The sequence below is a fragment of the Apium graveolens genome, chromosome 10, assembly GCF_009905375.1.
Source record: "Apium graveolens cultivar Ventura chromosome 10, ASM990537v1, whole genome shotgun sequence".
In the NCBI taxonomy this organism is placed as follows: domain Eukaryota; kingdom Viridiplantae; phylum Streptophyta; class Magnoliopsida; order Apiales; family Apiaceae; genus Apium; species Apium graveolens.
The window spans coordinates 41,254,087-41,281,380 of NC_133656.1; the positions used below are offsets into that span (position 1 = coordinate 41,254,087).

Sequence of the window (27,294 nt, forward strand, 5' to 3'; positions counted from 1 at the left end):
CAATTAAAGAGAGAGCAAGAGGTGATTAAATCCTGGAAAACATCTAGGGATGTTAGTGCTCAAATTGCCAAGGTCCAAGGAATTGAATCATTCTGTGAAACTGCCTGGGATAAAAACAAAAAGAAACTGGAATTAATTGATGGGCTGTCAACGGATGTGGAATCAACGGATGATGAAGGTTATCCGTTGAAGGAAGAAAATGAGCATCCGTTGAAGGTTCCTCAATTAAAACAGGCAGATGTTTCTAATAGTGAAAATCTAAAGAAACTCAACAAAAAGTTTGGTTCAACTTCCAAGAACTTTGTTAAAGAAAAAGCAAGCACATCCAAAGATGTCAGTAAGGTGAATATAGGGCACATGACCTTAGAACAGTTAAATAATAGGCTCAAGATGGTTGAGGATAAAAAGGAAACTAAAAGAAAATCTAACAGAAATGGGAAGGTAGGTGTTAACAAACATAACAATTACACACCTGATAGGTATGCTCCTAGAAAAAGCTGTGTGCATTGTAGTAGTGTTAATCATCTATCTGCTAATTGCAAATCTATTAAGAAAACCCCCATAACTGTACCCTCTTCCATGCCTAACATGTCTGCATCATCTCTACATGCTATGCCTACTATGTCTCAACAGAATCCTTATGCACATTTTGCAAACATGCCATATTTTAACAATCCTTATCTTGCTGCATTTAGTATGCCTCAAATGCCATACAATATGCCTATGTGGAATAACATGTATGCACAATCCATGCCTTATCATATTCCAAATGTGCTAAATGATTCTGTGACTAACCCTACACCTCAACCAACTACATCCAAGACCAAGGTTGACTCAAAGTTACCTAAGTCTAGAGATGCAGGAGGAATGAAGTCTAGGAGAAAGGCTAACAAGAATGGACCCAAGGAAACTTGGGTACCAAAATCAAATTGATTGATTTTATGGTGTGCAGGGAAATAGAAGAAATCTATGGTACTTGGACAGTGGCTGTTCAAGACACATGACAGGAGATTTCTCCCTGCTCACAGAGTTTAAGGAAAGAGCTGGCCCTAGCATAACCTTTGGAGATGACAGCAAAGGGTTTACTATGGGATATGGCTTGATTTCAACAAGGAATGTCATCATTGATGAAGTTGCATTAGTTGATGGTCTCAAACATAACTTACTGAGCATCAGTCAACTATGTGATAAAGGGAATATAGTTTCCTTCAATTCTGAAGCCTGTGTTGTCACTAGTAAGAAAGACAACAAAGTGGTTCTAACTGGAGTTAGAAAAGGAAATGTGTACTTAGCTGACTTCAACTCTGCAAATGCAGAATCTATTACTTGTCTCTTCAGCAAAGCAAGTTCAGTTGAGAGTTGGCTATGGCACAAGAAGCTATCCCATTTGAATTTCAAGACAATGAATGATCTAGTCAAAAAGGACCTAGTAAGAGGAATTCCTCTTGTTGAATTCTCAAGGGATGGTTTGTGTGATGCTTGTCAGAAAGGCAAACAAAGGAAAGCATCATTCAAAAAGAAGCTTGAAACAACAATTGATGAACCATTACAGCTGCTACATATGGATTTGTTTGGACCAGTCAATGTATTGTCAATTGCAAGAAAAAGATATTGCTTAGTGATTGTAGATGATTTCTCAAAGTTTTCATGGGTCTATTTTCTTGGATCAAAGAATGAAGCAAGTGAAATCATTATCAATCACATCAGGCAAGTCAATAATCATCCTGACCTGAAGGTTAGGAATATCAGGAGTGACAATGGAACTGAGTTCAAGAATTTATCAATGAGGCTGTTCTGTGAAGAAAATGGAATCATGCATGAGTTCTCAGCTCCAAGAACACCTCAGCAAAATGGGGTAGTTGAAAGAAAGAACAGATCTTTAATTGAGGCTGCCAGAACAATGCTTGAAGAATCAAAGTTACCAACATATTTCTGGGCTGAAGCTGTTAATTGTGCCTGTTTCACTCAAAATATCTCTTTGATCAATCAAGCTAAAGGCATGACTCCTTATCAGTTGTTCAAGAGAAGAAAACCAACTCTAAACTTTCTTCATGTCTTTGGATGTAAATGCTTTATACTAAGGAATCAATCTGACCATAAAGGGAAGTTTGATGCAAAGGCTGATGAAGGGATATTTGTTGGTTATTCAGCTGGAAAATCTTATAGGGTCTACAATCTAAGAACCAACATTGTTATGGAATCTGTGCATGTTGTGTTTGATGATAAAAAGATTGATGGACTAACAGATGAGGGACAATATGAGAGACTCAAATTTGACAACATTGAGATATATTGTGATGATAGTGAAGAGGAGACTGATGGAGATAACACTTCAAAAGGGATTCAAAACATGCCCTTGGATAATGCACAAAATACTGCATCCGTTGAAAGTCAGAATTCTGCATCCGTTGATAGAGGCAATGCAGTATCCGTTGAAAGACATGGTGTATCATCCGTTGAAGTACTAAATGAAGCATCCGTTGATCATAGTTTATCAACGGATAATCGATTTACATCATCAGTTGATAGAACTCCAAGTTCCCTGCAAAGGACCAACAACTCAGGGGGAGTTTCAACTAGTCAACACTCTGTCTCACATCATGACAATACTGAGGCCACCTCAACTAGAGCACATCTTCCACTTCAAAAGAAATGGACCAAGAATCATCCCTTTGAACTGATCATTGGTGATGCATCATCTAAAGTGCAAACAAGAAGAGCTACTCAAGATGAATGTCTGTATAGTAGTTTTCTATCTAAGGAGGAACCTAAGAAAGTGGAAGAAGCCTTATTGGATCCAGATTGGATATTAGCTATGCAGGAAGAGCTAAACCAATTTGAGAGAAACCAAGTTTGGAAGCTGGTACCCAAACCAAAGAACAAGAGTCCTATTGACACAAAATGGGTATTCAGAAACAAGATGGATGAAAATGGCATTATCATAAGGAATAAAGCCAGATTGGTTGCTAAAGGCTATTCTCAGCAAGAGGGAATAGATTTTGATGAGACATATGCTCCTGTTGCAAGACTTGAAGCCATCAGAATTTTTCTAGCCTATGCAGCTCATGCCAATTTCAAAGTCTATCAAATGGATGTCAAGAGTGCATTTCTAAATGGGAAATTAGAGGAAGAAGTCTATGTAAGTCAACCTCCAGGATTTGAAGATCCAAATTTTCCAGACTATGTATATTATCTGTTGAAAGCACTCTATGGACTGAAGCAAGCACCTAGAGCCTGGTATGAAACCTTATCAAAATTTCTTTTGGAGAATCACTTCACTAGAGGTACTGTTGATAAAACTCTCTTCTTTAGGAATGTTAATGGCTCTAGTATACTTGTTCAAATTTATGTAGACGACATAATATTTGGTTCTAAAGATGATAAACTTTGTAAAAAGTTTGCTAAGCTAATGCAAAGTAATTATGAAATGAGCCTTATGGGAGAACTAACCTATTTTCTTGGTTTACAAATTAAACAAGTTAGTAATGGAATTTTCATTAGTCAAACTAAATATATTCATGATCTTTTAAAGAAGTTTGACTTAATGGAATGTTCATCTGCAAAAACTCCCATGGCCACTGCCACCAAACTTGAATTAAATAAGACTGAAAGGTCTGTGGACATTATAAGTTATAGAGGCATGGTTGGTTCACTTTTATATTTAACTGCTAGCAGACCAGATATAATGTTTGCTACATGTCTGTGTGCTAGATTTCAAGCTGATCCTAGGGAGTCTCACTTAATAGCTATCAAAAGGATTTTCAGATATCTCAAGGGTACACCAAATTTAGGTATTTGGTATCCTAGAGAATCTGGCTTTGATCTAATTGGTTATTCAGATGCAGACTATGCAGGTTGCAAAATAGACAGGAAAAGTACAACAGGCTCCTGCCAATTCCTGGGAAACAAGCTTGTATCATGGTTTAGCAAAAAGCAAAATTCAGTCTCTACTTCTACAGCTGAGGCTGAATACATTGCTGCTGGAAGTTGCTGCTCTCAAGTGTTATGGATGAGAAATCAACTCCTTGACTATGGACTTCATGTTGATAGAATTCCTATCTTTTGTGACAACACAAGTGCCATAGCCATAACAGAGAATCCTGTACAGCACTCAAGAACCAAGCACATTGATATCAAGTACCACTTCATTAGGGAGCATGTCATGAATGGTACAGTGGAACTACATTTTGTTCCAAGTGAACAACAAATTGCAGACATATTTACCAAGCCACTTGATGAATCAACATTCACAAGATTAGTAAGTGAGCTAGGTATGCTTAATTACTCTTAAAATTCATGTCCTTATTGCAATTTGAATTGAAGCCTGAAATATATTAGTTGCTAGAACAAATTTGACTTTTAACAAAGTTTATACCATCAACGGATGTTTCCTATCCGTTGAAAGTCAAAATTGCTCTATCAACGGATATTCATTATCCGTTGAAAGACAAATACATTTCTGGAATTTTTATCCGTCAACGGATAAAACTGAAGTACCTTTCAACGGATGACAATTTGCCTTATCCGTTGAAATGTCACATCAGTCGATTCAGGTGTTTCACAGCCGTTGATTCTATTTTCTTAACCGTTGATACTCATACATACATCTGTATGTATTGGTTTTAAAGGTAGTTGTTAGAATACTTACAGTTTATTCTTAAACGGCTGAAATTCACTAATATATACTTATTGATTAATCTTTTACTAATTTTTTTTTGAAAGCATATAAGCCCTTCTGATTGTTCATTTTTTACTTTACGCTTTCTTAAAATTTCAAGCATTTACCATTTTCTCTCTGCAAAACCTTCAAGTTATTCTCTGCAATTTCTACTCCCAACAATGGCACCAGTCGTGAAAATTATGTCTCAATCTGGGTTCATCTATGAGAAGAACAATTTCATAGCTTTGGTAGAAAAGAATGAAGCCCATTCAGACTATCACAAAATGATGGACTTCATCAAAAACTGTAAACTTAGCTATGCAATGCTGGAAGCCCCAACGATTTACTGTGAAGTAGTTGAGGAGATTTGGACAACTGCTGAGTTCAACTCCATAGATATGACTATCTCCTTCACTCTCAAAGGTAAAAATCACTGTATTAACTGTGATGATTTACAAGCATGTTTTAAATTACCTGAGAACAATGCCATGACACCACACACTGATAATGATGTATCCAGCATGTTAGATTCCATAGGTTATTCTCTTAACTCTGCTAGGTTAGGGAGTATTAGAAGAAAAGGCCTTAGGAAAGAATGGAGTTTTCTTGGGGATGCCTTTATAAAGGTTTTCTCTGGGAAAATTAGTAATTTTGATGCCATAACTTCATCTCTTGTTAATATGCTCTATATGCTTGTTTCTGATAGGTATTTTAACCTTAGCAACTATGTGATGCTAGAATTGGGTACTAGATTAGGTAACAAAGCTAATAGACCTAATAACATCTATTATGCTAGATTCTTTATGTTATTGGCTAACCATGTTGCTGAAGGTTTGGTCATAATCAATGAGAATAATAAACTCAAGTGCTGGGCACAAGAGAAAAGAGTTCTTGCAGATTTATTGAGAATGGATCTCAACAGCAGTGTGCCATTGGTATATTTACCAATCATGAATGCACCTCAGGTAGGTGAGGTAATTGCTTCTACAACTCCTACTTCTTCCAACCCCTCTATTTCTTTATCTTCTAGTGTGGCCATGAAATCTGTGACAATGCCCCAACAGATTTCTACCAAGGTCACCAAAACTAAACTTTCAAAATCAAAGACAAAGAAAACCACCTCTGTTGTTTCTCAAAAGACAACAGTTGTAACACCAACCATTAACCCTGAGGGGAGTGAACAGGGTGTGAGTGGTGAGGGGAGGGGTGAACATCAAAGAAACCCCCAGGATAAGGAAGGAGAGTTAAGTGCTTCCCAAGCTAGCCAAGCCACAGTTTCTCAAAAAGCTGTGGTGGTTGAAAAGGTATCTAACACATCCCTAGTTGCATCCTCCAAAAAGGATGTTACTATTGAAAATAGTTCCCAACCAGGAACACAGAACAAACGAGGGAGGGACACTGAAGCCAAACACTCACCAACAAAAGCTTTTATTAGAAGAAAGAAGGCTAGAACCCAATCTTCTACACAGGGTGCACACACTGCACAGATACATCCATCTGTATCTATGCCTTCTCAAACTCAGTTTGATGTGGCTCCAATAAATGTGGAGTCACAGCCCCATTCTCTCACAATAATCACACATCAATCACCAAACACTTCATCACCATCTCTGGATGTGGATATGTTATTCCCATCAATTCCTGATTCTCCCTCTTTACAACTCAGGGAGGAGCCCCACTCAAATACAGGTGATCATCATCTCTTAGATGATTTGTTGGATCACCCGCAAATTCTTTCAGATATAATTGAAGGATCTGTGTCACCACATCTCAAATCAATCTACACAGATTCAACAGTTATATCACTTTCAATTTCAACTTCTTTTCCTTCTTCAACGGATATCACTCATCCGTTGACAAGTGGTTGCTCTTCAACGGATAAGCTTAACAGCAGTTATCCGTTGATAACATCAGTTTCACCTTCAACGGATATTCCACATCCGTTGATAGTCTCTCCACACATAACTGAATCAATTCCAAGTGTAGAAGACATGAATACTGTGCAATCACTCTTAGGATTGAGGGAAGGGTGTGAAAATTTGAGTGAGAGGCTGGGTTGCTCCCAGGCAAAAGGAGAGATTGAGAGCTCAAAAATGCATGCTATTTCTTCCAGCATGGCAAAAGTAAGTGAGAGGAGTACCACCTTAGTAGGTGAAGGTGAGGGAGTGAGTTGTGTGAGCCAGGGGGAGCCCCTGATGCAAGAAAATAGAGAAAAAGAGAGAAAGGCAGGTACAGTAGATATAAGGGTGGAACCAGCCATTGCTATTGAGTCAATGATTGTGGATGATGCTGAAAAGGAAAGACAATTTCAGCAACATTACAAAGCTGTAATTGATAACATTTCCTTGGATGCTGACACTTTTACTCATCCTGTGTCAGCCTATCAAATGTTGGCTGCTCAGGGCAATGAGGAGGCAGAAAAGACACTACATCTAGTACACACAACAGACTCTCTTCAAAGGGATAAAGCTGCTATTAAAAAGATGCCTTCTACAGCTGGTGAGCCATCTGAGGAATTTGGAGTAAATTCTGATGATGATGACTCTGTTTCTTTTGATGGAAGCATGAACTTAGGGGGAGATGAAGGCCCTAGTTCAATTCCAAATCTACCTGAATGGGCTTTGACAAAGGAGTATAGATCAGGGGAATTCAATGTCTCCTTAGTCAAACAAATCAACACTATTCAACAGGCCATTCAGAACACTTCACATGCAAGTATCAAGGCTATCCTTCAAGCTCACCTGGACTCACTGCATCTCATGAAGTTGCAGCAAGTAAAGCAGAATCTGAGTATGGATGATCTCAGGAAGGATATTGCTGACTTGAAATCCTACAGTTCTGAAAAATTGGATTCAGTCATGCCCTATGGTACATTGCAGGACTTGGTTTTGAGATTGAAAAAGGAATCAGTTACTGAGAAAAGGCTGGCCAAGTTGGAAGACAGAGTTCAAGTTATTGAAGATTCTGTGGCCACCATTCTTCACAACCAACAATCTCAAACCAGTCTCCTAATGCAGCTGGCAAAAGCACAAGGCTTGACCCCTCTCCTTGATGATAACAAAAAGGGGGAGAGTAAAAGGGAAGGGGAAGGAGAGCCATCTACAAAAATCAAAATATCTAAAGTGCTAGTTCCTGCCATCACTACTTCTCCAATCATTCAAATCAAAGGAAAGCCTGATGGAATTGATTTGATTCAGCTAGCAGCAGCTGAAATTCAAGTGAAAGAGCAAAGGAGGAGAATTGATGAAAGGTTGCAACTGTTGTTTGGCTCTACACAAGATAAATCAACATCTGTGAAATATAGCACAAAGATTGAACCAATCAACATGGAGCTCAAGCCAGTAGGGAGACATAAGGATGGAGAAGCTTCTTCCAAAGAACTACAAGCTATAATTCTCAAGCCCAATAAAAGATCCAATAAGGACTCTACAAAGAATCCTTTAAAAGAAGTGGACTTTCCTCCTCCAAAAGCTGATGAGAACAAGCTTTTAGGTAGGAGTATTGCTTATCTCAAAGAGACCATGGATGAGGCTGTAAGGAGAAATAGGGCTATTATCTCTAGAGAGGGAAAGAGCATATGTGTGATGCAAGGACATCCCAAATTCTCAATAGCCAAGAAGGAAGAAGTCAAGCAACTAAAGGCTGACAAAAGAGCACAAGCAAAGCTTGAACAACAGCTAAAGTCAAGTCAAGTTGAAGAAGAGAAAGGAATTGAAGTCAGGGGTGAAGACAAGATTGCAAACCTAGATGAGGTTTTTGGGAGTATATTTGGTGAGAGTATGAAAGAAAGAGAGGAATGGCAAAAGGGAAACAGAAGAAAGGCCAAGGCACATAGAAGGAGTGAAGATAATACTGAAGTAACCAAATCTATATCTAAACCACTACCTTCCATACCTGAACCTCTTGTTGCTAATCCCACTATAAACATCCATGGTGAACCAATCATTCCAAAAGAGGAACCTATTGATTGGGACACCATCAAATTGCCTACCTTTCTAACCACTCTTCCACTACCAAAGAAACAGAAAAGAAAACCCAAATCTACACCTCCCATAACCTCTAAGAAATTCACTCAAAAACAAAAGCCTAAGCCTAAACCATCCATTTCTAAAGATGATTATGTTCACATCTGTGACATAAAAGAAATTTCAGACACTGAACTCTATCTGGATGAGCTGGAGGATGTAAGAGGAATAGCTGCTTACAGACAGCTACCAGAGAGATTAGTGTTCAGATACAAAGGAGCTGGGGAAAGAACATGGCCTCTCCACAGGATTCTGAATGAAGGCTACTCTACCTTGATTAGAGTCTTTTCAGCTATACAAAAGGATTCTGGCTTTACCAGAACTGCCAAGACTGAAATTCTCAACAAGATTGCCAATATAAGGAAAACTTGGAGGGAGCCCAATGCTTTACCCAGGACTTTACTCATTCTAGAAAGGGGAATTACAATTCACAAATCACCTCATTGGTTGATGGAATTTAGAGATGATAAAGGAGTCAGAAGATTTTTCAGACTTGAAGACCAACTCTAGATTGCCAGCAATGAAACTCTCAAGGAAATGCAATCTAAGTTGGATATCAGTGTTGAAGATGAAGCTGAATTCTTCAGACAACTCCAACTCCAAATTGAGGAAAATGACAAAGGGCTAGGAAAGAAAACCAGGGAACAAAGAAGAAAAAGATGATTTGCTCAGGCTAAAGGAGTATCCTTGGAAATACTGTAAATCTTCAATTTCCTCCTAGTACATACATTTTTGCAGCATTTTCAAATTTCTACTTAGTTTCAATTCATATATCTGTTAAGTGTTTTGTTATCATCAAGTTAACCCTGAATTTATGCCTACAATTCTTATAGACATAAATAGGGGGAGATTGTTAGGAATATATGTGCATTAGTTTGATGATATGTTTAACAAAACACTTAAGTAGAAATTCAGTGTCTGTAGCCACAACGGATAAGACCACTTTGGCTATCCGTTGATGGTGTAGCTTTACTTAGAAATAAGTCTAGTGTTGTAGCATATTTCAGTCTCTGTATTTAAGATGTAATTCTTAGAAGTTGAGAGAAACTATGAGTCATGTTGACTACTAGAAGATATGCAGATAGGAAGGCCAATTGTAAATATTTCATGCCTTGTAATTTTGTATAAATGAAGTGGTATCAACGGATGAGAAGCTAAGCTTCAACGGATGTCTCTAAAGCTTCAACGGATAACATCCTTCAACGGATGAGTGCATCAACGGATGAAAGCTTCAACGGATGTTCTGTTGATTAACCGTTGATAAGTGGTAGTTGTACCTACAAACAGAGGCACGTGGGTGAACAGAGATAACTGAAATGTGGCAGCCTAATTTCAGGAACATCAGAAAAAGCAGCCGTTCTACTCTAGTATAAAGAGACATTAAGTCAACAAAGTACTGGAGTGAACTGGAGAAGAAACAAGTGGAGATCTTACTTTATTATTTTATATATCCTTGTCTTCACTTGTAAACTTGGTAATATATAAACCAAGTAGTAGCTAGTAATTAGATAAGAATTTTTCCAGAGCTGTTTAGAAAAATCTTGAGAGAAAAATTATCTAGTTTGTACTAGGATGCAGCTGTGATCAAATTCTTAGATCACAGAATTTCTGAAATACCATCTCTGGTGGAACAACAAATCCACCAGAAAAGTTTTTAAAGGTTTATTGTGTTCTTTACATTTGTGTTTGAATATATATCTGTCTGTATCAGCTTAAAGCAATTCACACACTTGTTCATCTTGAACACACAGTCTTTATAAACTGCTCAAAACTTGAAAGAGTTTTGAGATTTACATTCAACCCCCCTTCTGTAAATCTCATTGTTAGTTCTCTAGAAATAACAGGTTTATAGATTTTAGAGAAGTCCTTGGTGAAACTCCTATAGAAACCCGCATGCACAAGAAAGCTGCGGACTCCCTTAACATAAATTGGTAGATGAAGGTTTTGGATTTGTCTACCTCAAGACCTTTACTAGAGACTTTTTTCCCAAGAATGATGCCTTGTTCCACCATGAAATGACATTTCTCCCAGTTGAGAACCAGATAGGTTTCAACATACCTTTTAAGAATGGCGCAAAGCTTTTGCAAGCACTCGTCAAAAGAATCATCGAACACAGAGAAATCGTCCATTAATACCTCCACATTATGACCAATCATGTTAGAGAAGATAGCCATCATGCATCTCTAAAATGATGCAGGTGCTCCACACAAACCAAAAGAAACTCTTCTGAAGGCGAAAGTCCCAAACGGACATGTGAAGGTAGTCTTTTCCTTATCTTCTGGAGCAATGCAAATCTGGTCTTTATAAATATGAATAATAATCAAAGTATGTTAAACAAGAGTATTAGGTTCAACAAACAAGAAACGAGCATCCAAGATTATAACTTAGAATAAAGAATCACAAGAATAAACTAGATCTTCTTCGCCTTGGTTGAATTGTGCTATAGGTCTTCTCGCTGTCTTATCCTTAAGCTTTGTTGAGAAAAAACGTCTTTTAGTTGTCATTATATAGCAGCCCACTTAATCCAGAAGCCCAGAAAACAATATTATAATTGAAACAGGAATCTGGAATCCCAACCTGGCGCGGCCGCGTACTTCACCAGCGCGGGCACACTGACATTCTGCTTCTCTGGCGCGGGCGCGCGCTAGCACAGCGCGGGCGCGCCGTCCTTCTGGAAAAACTGAAATTGCCTTCTTTATTTGCTGATTCTTGATGGCTTTTGTACGAGCGATCTTCACGACTCCTTCCTAACACCATTTTAGCATCAAAGTAATGCTAAATCACCTTGATCCCTGATATATGCCTGAAATGCAAAACACTACAAAAACACATCAAAAATACATCAAAAACACAAATAACTTGAGTACAAAATATCAATCCAAGCCTTTATAGAGCATTCTAAGTGGACATAAATACCACTTAACACGCCCCCAAACTTCAACTGATGCTTGTCCTCAAGCATAAACAGACTCAAAGAACAAGAAATAAAAATGCATGAATGCAAGCTACATGAATGCAACGATCCCCTCATAATAACTAAACCAACCAATGAGCAACATCTCAACAAATGCAGTTATTCACACAAAGATCAATCAAATCCCATAATTTAACTTACAAGCCAAAAACGTGCGTGTGTGCATTTGCTTAACAGATATACTATCACAACTAGATCAATAATCATGACTCACTACTCATCAAGGCAATCACAAGGTTATAGATAAAATAAAAGCTAAACTCAAAATGACTTATAACACTTCAATTTTTATATCAGAGTTATTATATGGATTCATGCTTTTATTCATAAGACATAAACAATCTGCTCATTTGATCATTCTATGAGTGAGGTTCACAAAAGACTTATGCAATAATACCTATATAACGAGCGTTAGGTTAGTGGATCCCAGACTATAAAAGCCTTAGGTCACTAGGCACAAAGTCCCCTAAGAACTTAATAACTCGAGTATTAAAGAGCCCACTCGTGATCAATTATGCATAAAGACATATAATTTTTTTTTTCACTATTTTTTTTTCCACAAATTTATGAACGAGTGCGTTTCGCTCCATCTCGCTCAACCCTAGACTACTCATATAAAATGAGCCGGCTACTAGCCATTTGACACCTAGCCACATCAACTAGCAATGAAATCCATTTTTTTTTTAATTTTTAAATATCCATGTTATTTTATCATTAGAAGAATATCCTCAATTCTAAATATAAATAAGTGATTAAACCTTGACAAACAAACAAACCATGACCATGATATAGCACTCAAGCAATCTATAAGACTTAGTGAAATTTTATTGTCTCTAGCCTGCAAATCAACTCGATAGGACTTAACATCCCTATATACGACATCATTACACTAGCATCAATATCACAAATCAGTCAGAAAAGTAAACTAAATGGATCATGTTATAATGCAAATGTATGAACTATATGCAACAAACTAGTATGTAAAATAAAAAAACTACATGACAAATATGTAACTATATGAAACTAAACTATCATGAATATGAAAACTATATGACCACACATAAACAAATGTTCCTTAACTATCACCCCCAAACTTAAAATATTTACTTTCCCCAGTGAAGGTAATAGTAAGCAATCAGGCATACCTAATCAAGATCAGGGTCATCACCCTCATGGGGTGGCGTGTCAGGTGTGTCTGGAGTCGGGTACACAGAGTCCTCACCTAATACTGGCCACTAGATATCAACTCCTGTAGCTCTAAATGCAGTCCCCAACACCTGGGTAAGATCATGTACCGACCTACTATGGATGTCATGCATCACATCCATCCTCCTCATCAAGCGCCTATACTGCACTGAACCCAAACCAGCACTACCCTCTGCTTCCTACTGCTGCTGATGTTACTGTGAAAGACCGACCTCACCCAACTGAGCTCTCCATGCGGCTCTGCTCTCCTGAGTTGTACCACCCGCATATGTCCGATCAGCTGGACGGCCACCCGACAAGTGATCATAAGAGTAATCGAGCACCTTCGGATAAGGCTTACCACCGTACTAGTCCTGCATACTCAACAATGTCGAACTATCAATCGGGGCACTAAGAAGCTGCAGCTGCTCGTGTGCGGGCCAATGAACTCCAACCGCCACATACAGCTTCATCATAATGGATGCATAGGGAATAGAACACGTAGTGCTGCCTCGCAAAAACCTCAAAATACACTGATAAATCACCATCCCGAGATCCACATAATCTCCCTGAAGAATCTCCCATAATAAGCGTACACGCTCTACAGTAACATCATGTACCTGAGAAGATGGCATGATGTTGGCACAAATAAATGAATTCTATGCACGTGCAAACCTGTTCATGCACGAGGCAGGGAAAGTGGTATACTCATTCGTGCCCCTCTTGAACTTCCAGTGAGTCTCGTGCACACACAATGTAGCAACAATCAAATCTAATTTAAAATCATCCTTCGTCTTAGCATTCCAATCCTCCTGCTCCGGCCTCCTCCCGGGCTGATTGATCACCCTATGAATAGCCTCAACACTGTATTCCACCATCAACCCCCTCACCACAGTAAAACCATTATTTTCTGCCTTCGTATTCGCATAAAACTCGCGAACCACACTCATAGGCACCGCAACTGGTGCCTCACAAAAAGCAATCCAACCCATCTCCACAATCATCTCCAACAACTTACTATCTCTCCTCGATGGCAGAAAACCTCACTCCTTGGCTATGAGCTTCGAAAGCAGCCTCGTATACTCTGCCTCAGCCTCCGGAGTTGTAAACCTGGATCTCACACCCCCAACACTAGAAGAATCAGTAGTGCTGCTGATAACTTGGGTTCGTTGTCTTTTGGGTGCCATTGAGATTGAACAAGTTGAGAGAAAAGATGTGTGTATAAGAGAGATTTGTGTTTAAAAATTTGAGAAGTGATGGAGAAGTTTGTGTATAAGTGTGTGTGTATATAGGATTTTTAGAATAGAATTAGTTTAGAAAAAGAAGTGGGAATTGATTTTGGGAATAATGGGAGTAATGGGGTTGATTGAAATTGATTTGGAGAGGGAAATATGGAAGTGGGAGAGTAAAATTTGGTTGGGAATTGATTTGGTGTTTAAATTCCCGTTTTTTGACCTTTTTTTCAGGTCCAGGGAGCCAGCACGGCCGCCCCGACTGGCAGCGCAGGCGCGCCGTGCTTCTGGAAAACCAGCACGGCCGCCCCGCATACCAGCGCGGGCGCGCCGTGCTACTGGACTTTCAGTGCGGCCGCCCTGCTTCTCAGCGCGGGCGCGCCGTGCCTCTGTAGTCGACACTGATTTTTTTTCTTTTTCTGATTTTTTTGTGATTTTCTCCTTGTTTTCTTCTTCCTCTATCTACTAATGTACAACAAACTTGGGTTGCCTCCCAAGAAGCGCTTGCCTTATGTTGTTAGCTTGACGTAGAATCCCGAGATCAAGTGGACAATAAAATGACCCTAACCACCTCACAGTTTGCCGTATCCCCAAAGTAATGCTTCAACCTCTGTCCGTTCACCTTAAATGCTTGGCCTGGATCATTCTCAAAAATCTCCACCGCTCTATATGGAAATACAGTTTTGACAACAAACGGCCCTGACCATCTTGACTTCAACTTTCAAGGAAAAAGACGGAGACGAGACTTGAACAAAAGAACTTGTTACCCCGACACAAATGATTTGAGCACTAGACCCCTATCGTGCCACCTCTTGACTTTCTCCTTATACATTTTGTTGTTCTTATACGCTTGAAGCCGAAACTTGTCGAGTTCATTCAATTAAAGCATTCTTTTCTTTCCAGCTGCATCCATATCAAGGTTTTATCTTCTTCAAAGCCCAATACGCTTTATGCTCTAACTCCACAGAAAAATGACATCCCTTAACATAAACCAACTGAAATGGTGACATGCCTAGCAGAGTCTTATATGTTGTTCTATATGCCCAAACAGCTTCATCCAGCTTCAAAGACCAATCCTTCCTCGATGGACATACAAATTTCTCTAGAATTCACTTGATCTCTCTATTAGATACCTCAGCTTGACCATTAGTTTGAGGATGGTAGGCTGTAACAATGTGATGATTCATATTATATCTTTGCATCATGGCACTGAACTTGCGATTACAGAAATGTGATCCCTCATTACCGATTATGACTCTTGGAGTTCCAAATCTTGTAAATATCTGCTTATGAAGAAATTAAGCACTACCTTCGCATCATTCATCGGTAAAGCCTTGACTTCAACCTATTTTGAGACATAATCAACTGCCAACAAGATATACTGATTATTGCAAGATGAGACAAATGGCCCCATGGAGTCAATTCCTCAAATATCGAAGACTTCAACCTCGAGAAGCACATTAAGAGGCATCTCATCCCTCTTGGACATATTCCAACACGCTGGCATCGATCACACTTTAAGATGAACTGATGCACATTATTAAATAATGTATGGCCAGGAGAATCCCGCTTGAAGGATACAAGCTGCTGTCTTTTCTCCACCATAGTGGCCTCCATAAACAGTCGAATGACAATCCCGCAAGATCCCCCCCGTTTCGCTGTACGGAATACATCTCCTGATGATTTGGTCAGCTCCTTGCATAAATAAGAATGGCTTATCCCACATGTACCACTTCACCTCATGAAGAAATTTCTTCCTTTGACCAGGAGACAAGTCTGGAGGTATAATATTTCTCACAAGGTAGTTCACAATGTCTGCGAACCACGGTTCTTCCTCTTGCACCCCAAACAGCTGCTCATCGGGAAAAGATTCATTTATCAATGTCTTATCCTGTGAAGTTACACTTGGATCTTCTAAATGAGAGAGATGATCAGCAACTTGATTCTCAGTACCCTTTCTGTTCTTGATCTCTAACTCAAATTCCTGAAGTAAAAGAACCTATCGAATCACTCTAGGCTTCGAGTCCTTCTTCGAGACGAGATAGCGAATCGCAGCGTGATCAGTGAAAACTGTCACCTTCGTCCCGAGCAAATAAGATCGAAACTTCTCAAAACCATAGATAATAGCCAATTGCTCTTTCTCAGTAGTAGTATAGTTCAGTTGAGCACCATTGTGGGTCTTACTAGCATAGTAGACCACATGAAATATATTATTCTTCCTCTGTCCAAGAACTGCTCCAACTGCATAGTCGCTTGCATCGCAAATCATTTCAAAAGGTTCATCCCAATTAGGTGCATTTATGACAGGTGCTGTGATCAAGCTCTTCTTTAAGCTCTCAAAAGCAGCTAGGCACTCGCCATCAAACTTGAAAGGAACATCTTTCTCTAGAAGATTGCACAAGGGTTTAGAGATTTTAGAGAAGTCCTTTATGAAACGCCTATAGAAATCTGCATGCCCAAGAAAGCAGCGGACTCCTGTTAGGGCGAAAACACACGCTAATATTCACGCAAGTATACGCGTTCGCAAGTAATATAGAATACTTTCTAGTTCGTTCCCACAGAGACTCAGACTAATTTATTGTCTAATTAAACTCACTCACCAATGTATGATTACTTCTCAATGTTAAGACACTAAGACTTAGAATTATTAACTAAATATTAACTACAATTAACTACTTAATTAATCACTTAATTAGAACTTCAATTTATCAATAATAAAATACTCATGAGATCACAACTTCATTACTACTTCCTTCAATAGTCATTGTTATTTCCTTTAGCCTGTGACAGTGATGATATTAATCGAATAACACGAAACTGATAAAAGCCAACTTGCATTGTACTAATACCATTCTACCAATCATCCACAATTAAGATAGAAGTTGAATAGTCATCAATTATGTTGAGTTCCTATATGTCTACAGAAATTGACAACACAACGATTTAAGCACAAGTTATTCCTTTTGATTACATAGGGCAAATAAAACTGTTAGAGTTACCCACTAATCATGCACAACGTACATGAACCTATGCTAGCATGGCAAGTTCTAAATCTCAAGATCCACCGTCGCTTCACAAGAGATGAACACCCTATCTTATATGTTCGTGACGCACATAAAACGAATACGCACAACCAATACTAGATATCATACAATCATCACACACTAAAGTATTAAACAATTAACTAAAGACTTCCATAGTAAATCCGTTGCAACCCCATGATCACGATTAGCCCATAATAGCACTTATCTTCATCATGGGTTCATATGAAATCATGATAAACAAACACAAGAAAAGAATAACTAAACTAATTATATTAAATCAGAGTACGTCACAAGAGTAAATAGGTTCAAAGTAAGAAAACTAGCATCCAACGTTACAACGAAACAAGAATCACAAGAGAATATGCTTCCTCTTCGTTGCCGTGTACTAAAACGGTCTTCTTCCTTATCTCCTTCGCTCCTTGCGTAATACCACGATCCTCTCTCTTAAAAACGTCTCCAAATCTACTTATATAATAGTCCCATAAAACTCAGATTACGTAGAAGTGGAAGCGAAACAGAAATAGAAGTCCTAAAATAAATTATCTTTTTTTCCGACCCTGCGCGGCCGCTCAGCATAGCTGAGCGGGCGGTCAGCTTTCTGCGCGGCCGCTCAGCATTGCTGAGCGGGCGCTCAGGACCCTTCTGGAAAATTCCTGAGTTTGCTTCGTTCCTTCACTGTAATCTGCCCATTTCTTCCCTCTCTCAATGATGAACACATGCCAAGGCTTATTCTTGATGATTACTCCTCCGAAATGCAACTAATACCCTGAAATGCATAAACACTAGAAAAACGCATCAAATACACAAAATACTTGATTTCAATGCACCAATTTAAGCCATTTTAAGATGTTCTAAATGGTTTAAAATGCCACTTATCACACCCCCAAACTTAAATCGATGCTTGTCCTCAAGCGTCACAGACTCAAAAATAAATAAAACATGCATGAATGCAATCTATATGAAAATACAGCGATCCCCCTTACTACGAACGAACCAACCAAATTGCAACATCTCAACAAATGCAGTTAGACGACTAAAGATCAATAAACTCATGCAACCGGACATACAGCCAGAAACGTGGTGTGTGGAAATGCTTAACATATATGCTTCGGAACTAGACCAATTATTATGACTCGACTATCCTCAAGGCAATCACATGATTATACAAAGAATAAAAATTCTAGGCACAAAGTGACATACAACACTACAAGAATTCTGGAGCTTATTACGGAATCATGCTTTTTATTCACAACACAAATGCTTATTTGACCGTGTAATGAGTGAGGTCCATAAAAGACTTATACAATGGTATCCATGTAACGAGCGTTAGGTTAGCGGATCCCAGACTCTAAAAGCCTTAGGTGTAATAACCCCAAAATTTTCAACTTTTTGTAACCCTTGTGAATAGTGTTTTAGCTGAATGAGAAAACTTTTCACGCCACACTATGTAGGGGTTCTGTTATGGATATTCTGGGATATTATTAGTACTCTATGAAGTATATAAGTGTATGTAAAGATCGTCAGAATCCAATTCCGAACACTTTGGTTTTTCCCGGAAATCCACAAGATACGGAGAGAATTGAGTATAAGGTAACAGGATAAAAAGGATTTAAATTAAAGGATTATAATAGAGGATCATAAAAAGGAATATAATGTATTGAGAAAGGTTAAGGGAACCTAAGTAATAAGATCCCGGGTGTGATCCTTCAAACGATAAACGAGAACGAAAGTTAAGCGAACCGTATAACAGATCAGCGGTCATTAGGCAAACGATTAGGAAGTTAATCAAAGGGATTAGTGGGAATGATGTCATCCAACCAATAGAAAGAGGACAAGGAAGGGAGGATGACATCATGAGGATGACATAAGCATGACATGGGAAGGAAGGAGGTGTGGTAGCTTTGTAACCACACAATTTCAAGGGCAAGAAGGTAATTGACTAAATCAAATACAAAACAAGTCAACCAAGCCAAGTAAAAATCATTCTCATCAAAAATCAAAAAGCAACCAAGGCATTAGTTCTTCATTGCTCTCGGCTTTCTTACTTTTTAAAGGCAAGATTTTTCAAAATCTAAGATCCAAGCTTCCTAAATTGGTAAGATAATTCCCTAATCATCTTCATGCTTAGTTAGGACTATATCATGAGTTTAAGCCATTAATTCTTTCTCAATCTTCTTCATTTAATCAAAGAAGAAGACAATGAATAGTGTTTTCAAGTTTTTAACTTGAACTTTTTCTTGTTTTTCTTGAAGATCCAAGCATTCTTAAGACTTCTCCAAGCTTCTTAAGGCTTCCTAGCTCCACCCACCACTTCAAGGAAGGTATACCATCTCCAAACCCTAGATTCCTATATATTATAAGATGATTTTGATTAGTGGGTTGATATTGTAGCTTGTTGTTATGATTTAGAGTTTGGGATTTGGAATGGTAGTGAAATGGAATGGTAATTGTTGTGGTTTTGATTTAAAGGAACTTAAGTATGATTAAAGTTAAGTTTAGGCATAAGTATGAATGATTAAATTGAATTGGTTGGGGTTGTTATGATGTGATAAGGATGGATGTTGGTTGTATGTTGGATTTGAGGTTGGTTTGTGGTTGGTTTTGTATGGTTTAAAATTTGGAAATCGCGTAAACATAGCCGTCGTAACGTCCGATTTTCTTTGGACTGTTTTTGTGCATAGCATTAGGACCCGAGAACCCCCTGCTAGATTATGACCACTGCCATGTTTAGATAGCTCATGTTACGAGCTTCGTTTTGATATGTAGTTCGTTCGATTACGATGCACGGTTTAGGAGAAACGACCGTTTCAAGTAACGGCGTTTCGCGAACGAAACTTTTTCCCTCGCCTTACTTTGAAATGTAGGTTAAAGACCAAAAAGGGTTAATTAATGTATGAAACATTTATGGTAAGTGTGTTAGGCAGTTGGTAAGTCATTCGCGAAAGAATCGCTTTAAAACTCGTAAAGGTTAAATTATTAAAAATGGTGGAGCCGCGGGTACCCGAGTGACTTAAGCAAATCAGTGAGCGCAAAACAAGCGTTAGAGTCTAAGTTAGTTAAAGTATAGATTTACAAGTGATTTTGGTTTAATTCCAACTTACTTGTTGTTTATAGGATATCAGACTCGTCCCGAGCCTTTCTCACCCCCAAGTCGCTCAGGCAAGTATTCTATTCGTTATACTGTTGTTGTGATGTATACATTTGTATATGCATTATCTTGCGATAGATGCATGTTGGTTATTTAGCAAATTCTTGCGATATATTGTAGCATGTGATATGGTATATATGCATGCCTGTTTCATATTCTTGAAATATATATCTGTTGGTTCAGTTGATAATACCTATGCTAGAGGATAGCGGTATCTTGCATATACCCTTAGTGTAGGGACCCAAAGGTGAAAAATTTTCTAAAACCGGGAGTCGAGGATCCCGAGTAGATTTTGTATATATATGGATATGGATATATATATATATATATATTTATATATATATATGGTTATAGTTTTCTAAACTATTAATCGAATAAGGTTTATTCGATAACTTTAAACTTTATTTTATTTAATGAATATTATTTCAAATATTCATTCGAGGACTTATGACTCAGTTTATATTATTTAATGAATATTATTTGAATATTCATTTGAGGATCTATGACTCCGATTATTTGCTGAGATATATTCTGTATTTTATTAAAGAATAATGTTTCGATAATCAAACTTATTTTCGATTATTCAAATGAAGATAATACTTTCATATAAGTATATCTTTGGTTATTTAATACTCGTTTCAAGTATAAGTTTTAATACTTCTACTTCAATTATTTTTATAAAGATTATTCTTTATGGGAATATTATTTAATTAATAATATTCAGTCATTTTCTAAATATTCTGGGGACCGATTTACTTCATTAAATCAGCTTTACTCCAAACACTCTATAAAGTGTTTTCGAGTCTTCAAAATGATTTTTAAAAGTTAGAGCGGATCCCAAAACTCATTTTTATATTTAAGATCTTCCTTTTTTAAGGGGATTTAAATACTCGCTTAAAACCTGAGGGATCTGGCTCTGTGGTGTATTTTATATTCGCAACAAGGTTGCAGTTTTGGTAAATGAATTGATTACTTACCCAACGTTCGGGAAGTAAGTCCATCTATTGAGTCGGCATAAGCAACATGGGCTCAGTGGGCGTCCATGATAGTGTAAGTGGCTCAGTGGGAGTCCATCAAATGCATAAGTGGCTGAGTGCCAGTCCAGCATAGGTCCTAATGCGGCCAGGGTGATGACCAGTGGGGAATTCGTCCATCTACTAGTAGAAAAGGTTACTTATGGGTATCTTTGCCTGATCAGCAAGATATCTGGTTTATGCCAAAATTCTTTTCCTTTCCAAAATTCATTGGATGTTTCAAACTCTGTTCATACTTTACATAACAGAGGTTCCAGGAAATGTTTTAGAGATATATATATGTGGATATATATATATCGGGACTAAATAAAGTATCTCATAACTTTTTCATTCAATAATATTTCAAAGATTGAATCTATTCAAGTCTTAACTTGTGGTCCCATCTATGGGATGTTTTTCTTAAAACTTATAATACTTTGAACGGTGGTAGTTCAAGTAGCTTTATAAATGATATAAGTGTGGTGAAGTATTGGTAACTTCATTCCTTGTTTTTACATTATATCTAGTAAGTAATTATCTTACACACGATAAAGATTCTAGTGAGTATCCATTTAGATACTTATATTATTGTTATCACTATGTATTATCTTGCGAGCTGTAAGGCTCACTCTTGCTTTATTTCTTCATCACACAACAACAGTTAGGAGAGATGGCCAGACTCCAACAGACCCAGCGCAAGCGCGTGGGAAGCGCCCCGCGTCTTCCCGATGATGTTGTAGCTGCTATAGCTGCAGAGGTAGATCCATTGTAGTTCAGACCATCTACTTTTGAGAATCAAATTATGTATAATTATAACTTGTGGCAGATAATGGCAATTAACTGTAAATTATCAAGTAATCATTTTGGGTTGTAATAATTTTAAATTGTGGATTCAAAGACTTGTACTTATTTCAATTTCATCTCTGAGACTATAACGGGTTGTGGTGTGTGTTAGTATGGGGTCACAGCATGATGTTATTTATTATTAATTAAGTGAAGTGATATTGTGGAAAGAAAGACCGTGACAACCCGGATCCCCGACCCCGGATCTGGGGGTGTTACAGAAATGGTATCAGAGCTAAGCGTTATAAACCTCAGAGATGATGCGATGATATAATAACAAACTCACAAAGATAATAAGAACTCTTGCCAAGTTCATGGTCGGACTACTTAAAGTAGTGCTGACAGTTAAAACCCTTACGGGAACCCTTATAAGTATCATGATAGTAACTTAGCTCGTTTAATGTGTAGGCGCCTGAGATAGAGGACCCAGAGATGTTCGAGCGTGAGCATGATGAGGCATTGCTAGATGTTGAGGATCAGGAGGAGCCTGAGATGGAGGAGGACCCCTCAGAGGAGTCAGAGACAGAGGTTATTGCTATTACAGATGAGGAGGACCCGGATGAGGTCCCAGTAGCTGAGGAGCGTGTTGGATCTATGGTAGTGTATGCTGGTATCCCTTTACCCACACTTCCGGTGGTCAGAGCCCCTACCCCTCCACCACTATCTTGGATTCCTGATGATGACAGCTCAGAGACCCATACTTCTGAGCCTAGGCAGACCGAGGAGGCACCCTCAGCGGCTCCGGATTCACCACCTCTTGACCCTGCCCACAGGCAGTCTTCGTTAGCTCATGGATATGTTCAGGATGTATTGAGGACCCGAGTGGCTGTTGCCGAGGGCCGACTAGATGAGGCCAGGAGGGAGTTGGATGCAGAGAGGGCGGGTAGGCGTACCCGAGCTTATGAGACTAGGGCTTCTATACCCTGATCCTTGAGGAGGGAGCTTACGGGGATAGAGCTCACGTCCCGAGCGAGACTCAGATCTCTCCAGGGGGACAGGCATGGTAGGATCTCCAGGCGGCAGGCCGACTATATCTTCCGTCGTGCGATGGAAAGGGTTTGGGAGCTGACCCGCTCCGGTGTGTGATTCAGGATTGATGATGGAATAGTCTAGTTGTCTAGTTAGCCGAGGCCTTAGTAAGAGCCAATTTTCCGGGATAGTTGACTTGTATATAGCATCCCTTTTTCTGACTAGACAGATAGACTCTTGTGTATCACTTTTGGGACAGATGACTGTAGCACTGTTGTACTTTTGACCAGATCAAACTATGTATTCTCGCATTATGTATATATTTGTTTCCTTTCAGTTCAGTTCCATAGTGACGGGATCACTGTTTTATCATTATTATTACTGCCCTTCGTATTAGAACTTTCTTAAAATAATAGAATTGTGATATACGTTCTCCCCATTATAAGAGCTGTGCAAGGCACAATGTTGTATATGATTGTGACCTAACGTTGAATTTTCCCAATAATTGTTTTTATTGTTATCAGAATCATGCCGCCAAGAAAGATTGGAACTAGGGCGAACCCTGGATCTGAGGACCAGGGAAGCCATAATCAGGACAATAGAAACCAAGAACACAGTGAAGAGGAAGATGAGGATTATGTGGAACAGGATGACTCCCTGTATGAAAAGGAAGAGGAAACATATGATGTTGAGGGATTTGAGATAGAGGCTGAAGAAGGAGAAACCGAGGTTGAGCAACCAGTACCAAACCCAGGCATGGATCCCATGAGCCAGTTCATGCAACTCCTAAGGCAGAATTTGGAACGTCAACCCAACCCACCCCCTCAAGGAAGTAACAATGCTGTGGCAAACTCTTTCAGGGCTTTTAAGTCCCTTAAGCCCCCTGAGTTCCACGGATCAGCCGACCCAGTTGAGGCAAGGGCATGGTTAAAGGAAATGGAGAAATCTTTTGAGATTTTGAGTACCGAGGAGGCACAGAAGACTGTATTTGCTACCTACCTTCTGAAAGGAGAAGCTAACTACTGGTGGGAGGCCAAGAAAAACATGGAGACAGATGCTATTATAACCTGGGAGAGATTTAGTCAGTTGTTTCTGGGAAAGTATTTCCCGAGGTTTATGGAAAGCCAGATGGAGCTCAAGTTCTTGGAGCTAAAGCAGAATAACTTGTCTGTAGCAGAGTACGAGGCGAAATTTACTGAGTTATCAAGGTTTGTGCCGGAGTTTGTGAGCACCGAGGAAAAGAAAGCTAGGAGGTTTCAGCAGGGACTGAAACCGTGGATTCAGAATAGGGTGGCAATCCTTGAGCTTACGGACTATGCCACTCTGGTGCAAAAGGCAACGATTGTAGAAGTTGGAAGTGAACAGATGCAGAAGGAAAGAGAGGAGAAAGGAATAAAGAGGAAAAGTATGAGCATGGGTGGAGGTTCCGCAGGAAGGAGCTTCCCAACTAGATTTAATCGAGGAGCAGTGTCCCTACCAGGAAGGAACACTGGGTTTAAGCGGCCAATGAGTGTGAGTGTGAGCCAGGGCGGCCAGAAGTCAAGAATGTCCTATTCCAACCAGTCTCGACCCCCATTGCCAGCCTGTAACATATGTGGAAGGAATCACACTGAGGAGTGTAAAGGAAGGCCAGTAACCTGTTTTAAGTGCGGTCGGGAAGGCCACTATTCAACTAAGTGCCCATCATCAATCCCTGCCGTCATTCCAACCACCACTTGTCATCAGTGTGGACGCCCGAGTCATTGGAAGAAGGAATGCCCAATGAACAAACCAGCAGCTTCGGGAGCAAGCAGGGCTGCTTCTAATAAGCCACCTACTGCGAGGACTTTCAACATGACAGTCCAGGATGCTATGAAAGATTCAGATGTGATAGCAGGTACCCTTTCTCTAAATTCAGTCAGTGCAAATGTTTTATTTGATTCGGGAGCAACTAAATCTTTTATATCAAAGGACCTTGCGCGTAAGTTAAGACTTAAGGCTGAACCCTTGATAGAACCCTTACAAGTAGAAATAGCCAATCATGAAATTATTCCTGTTAACCAGATTCACCCCGCCTGTGAGATAGGCATAGGGGAGCAATCTTTCAGTGTTGATCTGATTCCTTTTAAATTAGGGGAGTTTGATGTGATTTTGGGAATGGACTGGCTATCTAGCAACGATGCTCAGATAGACTGTAAAGGGAAGAAAGTTAAGTTAAATATCCCCGGGAAGAAAGAAGTTATATTTAGAGGAAAGAGGCAGACGCAGAAATTTTTGACTATGGCCCAGGCCAAAAGGATGCTATGAAAAGGAAGTGAGGCTTACCTAGCCTATGTGGTGGACACGCAGAAGGAGGTGCCCAACTTACAAGATATTCCAGTAGTCAACGAATTTGAAGATGTATTCCCACAAGACCTTCCGGGATTACCACCCGATAGAGTGATTGAATTTGCTATTGAGTTGGCCCCAGGGACGGCGCCAGTTTCAAAAGCACCTTACCGGTTAGCCCCGTTAGAAATGAAGGAATTAGCTATCCAATTGCAGGAACTCTTGGATAAGGGTATGATAAGACCCAGTGTGTCTCCGTGGGGAGCACCAGTTTTATTTGTTAAGAAGAAAGATGGGAGCATGAGGTTGTGCATAGACTATCGAGAGTTGAACAAGCTAACCATAAAGAACAGGTACCCATTGCCTAGAATAGACGATCTGTTCGACCAGCTAAAGGATGCTGTTTATTTTTCCAAGATCGACCTGAGAACTGGATATCACCAACTAAAGATTAAACCCGAAGATATTTCCAAGACAGCGTTCCGTACCAGGTATGGGCATTATGAGTTCTTGGTAATGTCCTTTGGATTAACCAACGCCCCAGCGGCTTTCATGGATTTAATGAATAGAGTATTTAAGAAGTACTTGGACAAGTGTGTGATAGTTTTTATCGATGATATTTTGATCTACTCAAGGACTGAGGCAGAACATGCAGAGCATTTGAGGATAGCTCTAGGAATACTCAGAGAGGAGCAGTTATATGCCAAATTCTCGAAGTGTGAATTCTGGCGGAATGAAGTACAGTTTTTAGGACATGTGATCAATAAGGAAGGAGTATTGGTCGACCCCTCCAAGATAGAGGCGGTCTCAAATTGGGAAAGGCCAACCACACCCACATAGGTAAGGAGTTTCATAGGATTGGCCGGCTACTATCGAAGATTTGTACAGGACTTTGCAAAGATCGCAGCCCCTTTGACACGACTTACTCGTAAGACAGAGAAGTTTGAATGGACGGAGAAATGCGAGAACAGTTTTCAGGAATTAAAGAAAAGGTTGATAACGGCTCCGGTATTGGCATTGCCGGACGGAAAAGGAGATTTTGTGATATATAGTGACGCGTCGCACAAATGATTAGGATGTGTGCTTATGCAGCACAGTAGAGTTATTGCGTATACGTCGAGACAATTGAAGGAATACGAGGTTAGATATCCTACTCATGACCTTGAGCTCACGGCAATAGTATTTGCTTTAAAAATTTGGAGGCACTACTTGTATGGAGAGAAGTGCGAGATTTTCACAGACCATAAGAGCCTCAAGTACATATTTAGGCAGAAAGAGCTCAACATGCGCCAGAGGAGATGGTTAGAACTAATCAAGGACTATGATTGTGAGATTCTCTATCATCCAGGGAAAGCCAATGTGGTGGCTAATGCCCTTAGTAGAAAGGAAAGACTCAGAATGATAACGACTTCGGAAGAGTTGATAAGGGATTTTGAGAAAATGGAAATAGAAGTAAAGGTAACCGGAACCGGAACTGAAAAGCTTTTTGAGATCTCAATGCAGCCAGAGTTATTGGAAAAGATCAGATTGTTCCAGGAGAAAATAATGAATGAAGGCAGAGAGTCAATGACTGGAGAGGAGATCCATACTGAAAAAGATGATAAGGGGATAATGAGGTACTCCTACCGAATTTGGGTTCCGAATGTTCAAGAACTCAAAGATGAGATTTTGGATGAAAGCCATAGTTCAAGGTATTCCATTCACCCAGGAAGTACCAAGATGTATAGGGATTTGAAGGAATATTACTGGTGGCCCAACATGAAAAGGGACGTAGCAGAATGGGTAAACAAGTGTTTGACTTGCCAAAGAGTAAAGGCAGAGCACCAGAGACCCGGTGGACTTTTGCGACCCCTGGAGATTCCCGAATGGAAATGGGAACGGATAGCGATGGATT

At 39.4% G+C, this 27,294-nt stretch overlaps 1 protein-coding gene across 1 annotated transcript in view; it reads left to right on the forward strand.

Annotated features, from left to right (window-relative positions):
- LOC141690543 (uncharacterized) overlaps positions 1-13,259 on the forward strand; it is a 36,172-nt gene extending 22,913 nt beyond the window's left edge. The window contains exon 2 of the mRNA XM_074495334.1: positions 13,029-13,259. Within this exon, the coding sequence (XP_074351435.1) occupies positions 13,029-13,259 (231 nt within the window). The remainder of the gene's footprint in view (positions 1-13,028) is intronic.
- Positions 13,260-27,294: the final 14,035 nt, after the last annotated feature.